At 35.7% G+C, this 10,639-nt stretch overlaps 3 protein-coding genes across 3 annotated transcripts; 1 reads left to right on the top strand and 2 right to left on the bottom strand.

Annotated features, from left to right (window-relative positions):
• Positions 1–4,853: 4,853 nt before the first annotated feature.
• Positions 4,854–6,101, bottom strand: LOC134201163 (craniofacial development protein 2-like). Its single transcript, XM_062675483.1, has 2 exons — positions 5,845–6,101; positions 4,854–5,733 (listed from the first exon to the last, which is right to left on the bottom strand). The coding sequence occupies exons 1-2, from the start codon at positions 6,099–6,101 to the stop codon at positions 4,854–4,856; spliced, it is 1,137 nt and encodes a 378-aa protein (XP_062531467.1).
• A 60-nt stretch (positions 6,102–6,161) lies between these two features.
• Positions 6,162–6,707, bottom strand: LOC119630324 (uncharacterized). Its single transcript, XM_038019329.1, has one exon. It carries the CDS (start codon positions 6,705–6,707, stop codon positions 6,162–6,164), a length of 546 nt encoding a protein of 181 aa, XP_037875257.1.
• A 407-nt stretch (positions 6,708–7,114) lies between these two features.
• On the top strand, positions 7,115–9,863 carry LOC101735967 (pancreatic lipase-related protein 2). Its single transcript, XM_012691609.4, has 2 exons — positions 7,115–7,337; positions 7,417–9,863. Exons 1-2 carry the CDS (start codon positions 7,199–7,201, stop codon positions 8,361–8,363), a joined length of 1,086 nt encoding a protein of 361 aa, XP_012547063.1. The 5' UTR covers positions 7,115–7,198; the 3' UTR covers positions 8,364–9,863.
• Positions 9,864–10,639: the final 776 nt, after the last annotated feature.

Here is a 10,639-nt window from a genome sequence, read left to right as displayed (position 1 = left end):
TACGAGAAATGTGCCGTGCCTATTGGTACTTCAATCTTGCAATACGTCAGGCTCTTTGAGTGATTTTCAGCCTTATGAGAAAGCCCATTGTTGATGACCACTACATGTCACTGCTGCATTTCATCTGGCAACACACGCTGGTCATAGTCTTTTGTCTTGAGACACAGCGATATTTGGACCGCGTAGATTTTACACTAGATTTGACCAAAACTTTTCTTTCTACACTTTTAAAATTAATCAATTTGATCTAGAATGGCTAGAATGATCACTCCGTGCTTTGGTGCTACTGTTAAATAGTTAAATGTTGAGAAGAGGGTACCTTAAATTTTGCTTGTGTAGTATAATGTTTCTCAGAGATTTAGCAGAGTCATCTAATTGATAATATTTGTTTATATATGTTTTTATATGTATATATTTATGATATGTATATGGATGTATTTATGTATATCTAAATATGTATGTATATATATTTTTCTAAGTACGAGTATTTGTATCTATAAATATTATCTATGTTACATATACACATGTTTAAGTAATATCACCTTCACACTACACCTACCAAGGTTCATCTCTGCACTCCCCTAAGGTAGACTGTTTGAGAATGCCTATGGCATTAAGTCCGCCTTTATACTTTCTAGTTTATGAAGTTATAAATAAATAAACAAATATAATCTAACACTGAATATGAAGCCTTCAAATTGTGTACTTTGAATAGGTCACCAGCCCACGTGATTCGTTTGCAAATGGGACTTACTGGAGTCGACTTTATATCTTTGCAAAACAAAATAATTCCATACTTTATGCCAGTGATTCACTAGCATCTGAGTCAACTTAAACTTGGCCATGTTACAATGAAATGTGTAGGTGGATAATGTGGGAATTCTGATGAATATGAAAGTCCACTGGAAAATATATAGCTTTTGATTAACTGAACTTTTCAATTATACATATATAGGTATATTTCACAGTGTAAATATACTTTATTTAACATAAATATAAAATTAATACAGATGTATAAGACTAAGCATAAAAAGTACAACGGGCGGTCTTATTACTAAGAGCGATCTATTTCTGACCAACCATTAGGCGAATTAATCGTCGTGTACTTAACAATTGAAAACAAAAAAATAATGATTGTGATTGAAACATTTTATTCACGTGGAATACTGTGCTCACTACTATTTTTTTAAAGATTGTAAAATATTTGAAGTTTTGAAAATAATAAAATGAAAATGGTAGACGTAAAATTTAATCATAAAAGTGCTTTCAATTATGTTTACTTATCTTATTTATTTTAGTCAGGATTTTTATCAAGTTTTACTGTTTGATTTGATAGATTGATTTAATTTAAGCTATAATAAGATATTCATATTTTCGATGCTATGTTACTTTTTTTTCATTCTTTATTAGAGCCATACACTTATTAGGTTAAGTCGGCTATTATATGTTACTTTTTACATGAAAATGATTGACCACTTTGTAATCAAATTAGTTTTGGGGAATCAAGACTTACTGCTACGCCGCTTACATATTGGAAATAGCTAGGTAGTGATTTTCACTCGCCTTTTCCCGTGAGGAATTGAATTTCTGGAAACCTCTGTGTAATAGATATTTACGATACAGTGCCCCCTTTTTTTTTTAAATGCGCCACCCACCTTGATATATAAGTTCTAAGGTCTCAAGTATAGTTACGACGGCTGCCCCACCCTTCAAACAGAAACGCATTACTGCTTCACGGCAGAAATAGGCAGGATGGTGGTACCTAGCTGCACGGACTCACAGACTCACAAGAGGTCTTACCACCGGTATACCCCTCCATTGTTTTTCATAGGATTTGGTGATTTTCGCACATAGCAATAATCTAAGTCGTCATTTATATTATAATATATAAATAAATTTAGGATTTATACTTGATATTCGATAGTCTGGTTGAGAAAATGTAGTAGTTAGTAGTTGATATCATTCTATAATGCTGGTTTGGAGTCAGTATCTTCATAAAAGATATAAGCACAGCATAGATAAGAACATAGCGGTCGCAGCACGTTCGCTCAGCTCCCGTAGGAGCAGCTGAGTGCTGGATCGAGGGTGGCCAGTGCACGACATAGATTCGATGGTGAGGCGACCCTAAATGACGTGTTTCTGAATCTCTGGATTCCCGGATATGAAATCCCGTCATACCATCTAGATTGTTACCGGCGAAGGCAGATTTTCAGGTAGGCGCACTATGCAGTACCATAGGTTTCGTCTAACTGTTGTAGTGGGATTCGATGGGGCTTAGTCGATAGTTGTCCTATGGGGCCAGTCTTGTGTGGTTCGCGCTGCACGCCACTTCATGCATCTTTTTCAAGACGTAATGTTCGGGAGGAGAACAACCCTGTTTCCCTCCTCTGGAGTCGCCAGAGTCCGATATATACCAGTCTGTTACCCCCTTCAACCGGTATCCGTAAATGAATTCCCCAGCGTTAAAAAAAAGAGATCTGAGAATGTGTTTCTAGCATATGACTAAATCATATCTTGCAGCTGCGGAATCTACCAAATATGTACGTTTGGTTTATTTTTTTGTGGACGAGTTCATGATACCCTAAAATTAAGTCCATAGATATCAGATTGTAAATTTACGCGCTCACCTTGAGACATATCGTAATTTTGTTTCTGTATAACGGCTTTTTGAACTCTTCGAATCGGAACGCATAACTGATTCTGTATGAGAATAGTAGCACAGACCTTGGTCACGATCCTCGCCGAATCCGTCGCTTGCAACGAAGGGCTCGGCGAGTAAATTAACCCACAGACAAAGCCCATTGAGTTTCTCGCCGGATCTTCTCAGTGGGTCTTGTCTCCGATCCGGTAGTAGATTCTGCGAATCACTGCTCTTGCTACGACCATTGTTAGCAACACCTCCGGCTTGAGCTCCGAGAGCTCACCTACACGCTAGGGTTAGGCTGATATAGACTCGCAAGGCTATCAGTATAGGTAGGGAAAAAAAGCACCGACCCATAATAATAATAATAATAATAATAAAGCCTGTTTATTTCCAATCCATAATGATAATATATTACATGCGATTTAATATCTAAATATAGTAGGGTAGAATTTCTTTAATTTTCTTTTATTCGCTAACGTTGCTTTCTCCTGTATCAATGATCGGAACCCCTTCTCGGGTAAAGGCCTCCTCCAGCTTCTTCCAAATCACTTTGTCCATGGCTTTCCTTATCCAATCGCTTCCTGCTATCGCTTTTATATCGTCTATCCATCTTTTTCTAGGGCGCCCTCTTCTTCTTTTTCCTCTTGGTCCTTTCCACATAGTTGTCTGTAATGTCCATCTTTTGTCTGTGCGTCTTGCTATATGTCCTGCCCACTGCTATTTCTGTTTTAAAGCATATTGTAAGGCATCTATAACTTTAGTTTTTTGTCTAATTTTTTCGCTTTTTACTTTTTGTATTTTTCTTATTTTTAGTACGCTTCCTTCCATTGCTTTTTGACATGTTATTAGTTTATTTTTTGTTTTGGTGCTGAATGTCCACGTTTGGCATCCGTATGTAAGAGTAGGTAGGACACAGGTATCCAACACAATTTTCTTTAGGTAAAGGGGGAATTCCCCTTTCAAGATTTCCTTTAAGGACCAAAACTTTTTCCAACTCATGTTGATACGCCGCTCCACCTCTAGTTCTTCATTTTTGTCATCGAATGATAGTTGTTTTCCCAGGTATATGTAATTGCTCACATATTCAAGCGGCTTTCCTTTCAAGTATATGGCGTTAATGTAATCATTAGTAACTATTTTTGTTTTATTTTCGTTCATTTTGAGGCCCACCTTTTCGCTTTCTTCATTTAAACTTGTTATCATTCTTTCTAATCCTTTGCTTGTTTCAGAAAATAAGACAATATCGTCTGCGAATCTGAGGTGTGTAAGCCGATCTTTGTTAATTCTAATCCCTTCCGCCTGCCAGTTAAGATTATCAAAAACGTGTTGTAGTACCATTATGAACAGCTTAGGTGAGAGAGGGTCTCCTTGTCTTACGCCTCTACGGATCGGTATATCAGGACCTCGCGTCTCCAGTTTGATTTGGCTTACGCTACCTTCGTAAATGTCTTTCAGTACTCTTACATAGTTTTCGTTTATGAAGCATTTACTCAGCGCTTCCCAAATAGCATCATGAGAGATCGTATCAAACGCTTTGGCGTAGTCAATGAAAGCAATGTAAAGTGGCTTGTTGAATTCCTTGTATTTCTCCATTACTTGTTGTAAAACTTGTATATGATCCGTTGTAGAAAATCCAGAACGAAACCCTGCTTGTTCTACTGGCATATAGTTATCTATCTGCGGGCTCAGCCGGCTTTGTAGTATTGACGTGAACAGTTTGTATACACTTGAAAGAAGACTAATCGGGCGGTAGTTAGATATATCTTGAGGGTCTCCTTTCTTGTATATAAGGATTATATCAGATCTTTTCCATTGGATCGGTACTTGGCCTATGTTCAGAACCTTGTTGAATAAATACATAAGTGGCCGACTTAGTAGGATAGCGCCAGCTTTCAGTGCTTCATTTTGTATGCCGTCAGGACCAGGGCTTTTATGTGGTCTAAGTTTGCTGATATGTTTTATGACTTCCTTCTCATCTACTGGTGGCAATTCATTCGTGTTTTGAGAGTTTGCTATTGCTGCTTCGACTGTAGTAATACAAGAAATCGATTCGGAATATAATTCTCTGTAGAAGTTTGTGGCGCAGTTCATGATATCATTTCTGGTTTTCGTTTCTTCTGATTTAGATTTTAAGTTCTGAATCCAATTTTTGTGTGTGCTCAATTTCTTATAGGCTTTTTTCGTACTTCTGTATTCGTTTAGGTTATTTTCAATGATTTTTATGTCTATATTCTTTGTAGTCTTTATCTATTGCCTTACTTGTAGTTTTAAATAGTGTGCTTAGTTCTTCCTTCATTTCTTTCGTTTTTTGTTTTATTTTTAGCAGTTCCGTTCGTCTTGTGAGAAAAGTTTTTGTAGACTCGCTAAGTATTTTATTAATCATTTTTTGTTCTTTATTTTTTGATCTGCAAGCAAGGCTGGTGTTGATGATGTTAGCTAGTTTGTTGTAAAAAGGTTGAATATCTTCTTCTTGGTATGTTTCCAGTTGACGTATATTGATCTCAAGGTTTTTTAAGTATGAAGATGTATCCTCATTTGTCCTTAGTAGCTTAGGTTGTGTATTAAATGATATTCTGCTCTTCTTACCTTGTTCTAGCGTGTACGTAGCTCTAACTAAGCGATGATCAGATCTAAATCCAAAGCCATGTAGTACTTCTATGTTTCTAATCCTTTTGGGGTGGTTTGACAGTATAAAGTCAATTTCATTTTTTATTTTACCACAAGGGGAGAGCCAAGTCCATTTGCGGTTTTTTCGAGCCTTAAAAAAGGAGTTCATAATTGACAGCTTATGTTCCAGTGCGTATTGAATTAGTTTTTCTCCTCTTTCATTTCTATTTCCGTAACCGAATTTTCCCATAACAAAGTTTTCACTGTCTTCAGTTTTCAGTTGGCCAACTTTTGCATTAAAATCACCGATTAAGAATACGCTTTCTCCTGTGTGACTATGCGCTATCTGTAGAGTTGTGTAGAACGAGTTGATCTCCTCATCTGTAGCTTTTTCAGTGGGTGCATATACTTGTATTATTGAAAGCAGTTGGTTGTTGCATTTTATTTTCAATAGAGCGACTCGTTCTGAGAACGCTGAAAAACTGACAAAGTTATTCTTGTGTTTTTTGTTTATTTTTTAATAAACTCCATATTGGCCGAGTGTTTCACCTTTGTAACAAAATATATAATTTTCATGTTCTTCAATTGCATACCCCATTCTTCTAACTTCTGCTAAGCCAAGTATATCGATTTTTATTTGTTGCAACATATACGTTAGTTCTATAAAGCTTTTTGTTGTAGCTAGTGATCTTACATTTAATGTTCCAATTTTGAGGGTTGGTTGTAGTGGTTTTGTTATGCCAGTTGTTTTGGTTGCATTAGTTGTATTATTAATGTTAATTTTTGCTGGAGGGTTGTAGTCTTTTTCCCCCACGGGGACCAGCCGGCTTGGGGGAGGGTTGTTTGCCATTATTGATTTGTAAAGTTGTTTACAGATTGTTTTTTGATTCCGTTCGCCGATATCCAATTGCTATGATTTTTTGTCTCTTGAACAGGTTGTAGAGGTAAGAGAGTTGGACCTAGCTCTCATCATGTCATATACGTTCACTATCTCCTTCGATGAAGATGAAATTTGTTGTTTTTTTGGCTGAGAGTATTGCGGAGAAGTAGATACCTCCCTTTTTCTTTTCTCATAATATGTGTTTGATTTTTCCTTTATTATGAGTTGATCGTATTTTAGGTAAGCGATTTTGCCTTTATTTCTTTCTTCTGTTAATTGTGGTATTAGTGCTTTCCTCTTTTCTAAAATATCTTTAGAGTAGTCTTCTGTGAATGTTATTTCCTTCGACTTCTTCTTATTCCTTAATATCTCGTTTTTTTTCAATCCACTAACAAAGGATAAGAGTGTCGGCCTAGGTTTGTTACCTTTGATTTCTTTCCCTATACGATAAATCTTGTTTATTTCACAATCTTGAATATTTATATTTAATGTTTTCAAAAATACTTCCTTAGTATTTTTAAGCAGTTGCTCTGTAGTCTTTTCTCCCTCTTTCAGCCCGTGGGACCACCGACCCATAAGGACTTACAATACCTTCCATCACAAATAAGAAGTTAAGAACTATTTAAGCTACTTAAAAATTTTTAAATTGAAAGCAATACATGGGGTTAATAATAACGCTCACTTCAAGTACAGTGGACAAAGACTTTTAATCGGAATTTAATTTTATTTTCTTTTGACTATCCTTTTATAAATTTTAGATACTAAGAACATGGAATTTTGTTGTTATGTACGTAAACGACTATTTACTAGATTTATAGTTACGTTTTCTACAGTAGTTGCACAATATTCGTCTTAGCAAGAGCACACGCTTCAACAGGCGTTTGGCGATTGTTGATAGTAAATTGGAGTAAAACGGTCAGTGGCCTTGTGACGGCGTGTGCGGTGCACGTTATTTGTACCAGATAGCCCCCTCCCAATGATTGTGCCTTGCTGCTTACACGAGACGGACCTTTCTCTCTTTGCAGACAGTGACACAGTGACCGTGTCCGCGGCGGAGGGCTTATGCCATGTGCCGACATAGGGTAATCGTGCTGATAGCTGTTCACTTTATGGTCATGGCACAAGGTGCCACCCTGAATACAGTGCGCCGTTCAGAACCTGAGCTAAGCTTCGTGGAGAACATTTACGTCAGATTATCCGGTGCATGTGAGTGGTTATTTTTATTATTAATCTATGTCAATGAGGTTTATGTGCAATGTTTACTACAGTGTTTTGTAATTTGCAGGTAGAGCAATCATGGATTTAAGCCATAGCGTTTCGCTAACACAAGTAGACATGATAAGGACGTTAAAAATAATCCAATTAGATGGAAGCACAATGAGAACTTTTCCTATTAATGAAGCATTTGTCAATTTAACAAAACCGGCCATGTTCGATATCACGAAACAAGTTAAAATTATTATTCATGGTTACAAAGACAGTTCACAATCGGCTGTTCCCTTGGAACTTGCAAAATCGTACAATTCGAAAGGGATGTTTAACGTATTTTTGGTCGATGCAGAAGACATGATGAATAAACGATACATTACTTGCGTTCACAATGCTCGTCTCATAGGTAAAAGATTAGCTAATTTATTGGCTAATTTAGAGAATTTTGGGGCGAATGCTGATGATTTCCATCTTTTGGGAATTAGTCTAGGTGCACACATAGCTGGTTGGGCGGGTAAATATTTCCGACTGTATAAACGGCGCTCTATAGGACGCATAACTGGACTAGATCCTGCAGGGCCATGTTTTTCACATGCTTATAGTGATCAAAGATTAGATAAAAGTGATGCTCTTTATGTTGATGTTTTGCATTCTAATAGATTAGTTCAAGGAATCATTGAACCTCTTGGACACGCAGACTTTTATATTAACGGTGGTGGACCTAATCAACCCGGTTGTATGATGCCATCCTGCAGTCATTTACGTGCAGCCCAAGTCTATACAGAGAGTGTTACCACACCTAAATCTTTTGTGGGTATCAGATGTCAAAGTTGGAAGCATTTTGAAGCAAATGCCTGTGAAAAAAACATGTATGCTGTCCTAGGATATGGTTCTTCAACAACATCGAGAGGTTTGTACTACCTAAGAACTTCTGGAAGTCCTCCATTCGGTCTCGGAATGGAAGGAACCAAAATTGTAGGTCCTACATTTGAAAGTTGGTTACGGACTTTGAATATAGCATAAAGTTGGATTAATCTTTTTATCTTAAAATTTTTATTATATAATGCCATATTTGATTAATTGTTAAGTGTAATTGATTGTTATCTAGAAAATATACTAGTTTTATTAAAAAGTAATGTATACTTTGAGGAATACAATTACTGATAATGAAAATGGGCTATTTAAAAATTTTTTTAGGTATATGTATGTACATATGCCTTCTACCAGTATATACTTATGTTAATATTAGCTCTTAATAATCTAATATTTATCTATTGTTAATTAACGTTACATTGTGTAAATCGCTAATTTATTAATTGTTTTTGCTTCTAAACTAGCTACTGCGATCAAGAAGTTTGTAAAGTTTACATAACTGTTTTGTAAGATTGTATTGTATTGTAAGCTGTGACGAATTCTAAGCATTATCGACATCACGGTGTATTTAATGTTACTGTTAAAAATTTCGTTCGTCTTAGATTACCAAATTAATCAAAATTTTAATGTTTGAGTTAATGAAATGAGTTTTTTAATTTTTTATTTGGAAATTACTTGTTATTGCGAATAGTTAAATTTCATATTCTCGGCAATAATTTAGAAATCTCAATTTTACAAAATAAACGGAACATTCTAATTTTAGTTAGATTTAATACATTTTTTTTATGAACGTCTTATCATTTAGTCCATGAGGGCTTCAATATAATCAATACGAAATTCAAAAAGTAGATTATAGTCTTACAGGATCGAATCGAAGATACTATTAACGTTTATACAAATCGTTTAACACAGATATTGTTAATAAATATTCAAAGGCGTCAAATCACTTGTCTACTAGTTTGTAACACTGAGATTACTAAGATCATAATGGCGACGAAACGGAAATTTAAGTTTACCGTCGACGGAACATCAATGCTTAAGTCATTTTGATGTTTTACAGAAATGAGAGTTCTCAAGTATTTGCACATTTTTTAATTACTAGAGGTCCCGCAGTAGTCGAAATTCGACTATAATTAATTGGAATTGTAAGTTTGTACACTATTATGATTGTATTTTATACTTCTATAATCACAAATTTCGCCAAGGCTACTCTATAAAAAATATTAACAAAGACAAACAATATTTAATCTATTCTCAATTTGACAACAGACGTCAAGAAAAAAAGTTTGACAATAAATAGTATGCATGCGTGTTGCGTCAAATACATGGTATGTAGTGTGTGTAATGTTTTCTTTATTGATTTAATGTATCTTTTATGCATTATTTAAAAAAAATATTAGCATTGTGCACTTCTTCTCTATATTTTCTATAAGTGTTAAAAATTTCATACTCCTCCGTCCGCGCAGTTTGCTCTTGCTAAGACGAATATTGTGCAACTACTGTAGAAAACGTAACTATAAATCTAGTAAATAGTCGTTTACGTACATAACAACAAAATTCCATGTTCTTAGTATCTAAAATTTATAAAAGGATAGTCAAAAGAAAATAAAATTAAATTCCGATTAAAAGTCTTTGTCCACTGTACTTGAAGTGAGCGTTATTATTAACCCCATGTATTGCTTTCAATTTAAAATTTTAGAGGTAACTTAAATAGTTCTTAACTTCTTATTTGTGATGGAACGTATTGTAAGTCCTTATGGGTCGGTGCTTTTTTTCCCTACCTATACTGATAGCCTTGCGAGTCTATATCAGCCTAACCCTAGCGTGTAGGTGAGCTCTCGGAGCTCAAGCCGGAGGTGTTGCTAACAATGGCCGTAGCAAGAGCAGTGATTCGCAGAATCTACTACCTGATCGGAGACGAGACCCACTGAGAAGATCCGGCGAGAAACTCAATGGGCTTTGTCTGTGGGTTAATTTACTCGCCGAGCCCTTCGTTGCAAGCGACGGATTCGGCGAGGATCGCAGTTTTCGTAAAAAGGGATACAAAGTTTTTGCTTCACGTATTAATATATAGATAATACCTTTTTATCTTACTAAATTTTGTAGTACGTAATACAAGTTTTGTATAACTGAAATATTTCGGACAGTAATTATTGATAATAATAATAATAACTGGGAACAAGTCAGGCACGGTTATCCGAACCCAATTTAGGATTCCCCGTGTTAAGGGTATCAGAGACTAATAAAGATACTCATATGTGTTTAATATGTGTCATACTATACTCATATGTGTTATATAGGTAATAATGTATAGGTAATAAGCACCTGGACCAAGAGCAAACAGACCTGTTAATCACACGAATCTTTGCCCGATGTGGGAATCGAACCTACGACCCTCGGCGCAATATGGTCGCGAACTACTTCAC

This window comes from Bombyx mori, chromosome 23, assembly GCF_030269925.1.
Source record: "Bombyx mori chromosome 23, ASM3026992v2".
Classification (NCBI taxonomy): Eukaryota; Metazoa; Arthropoda; class Insecta; order Lepidoptera; family Bombycidae; genus Bombyx; species Bombyx mori.
Note: the sequence above shows the minus strand (reverse complement) of the source record. Positions and strands in the feature narration are given on the sequence as shown.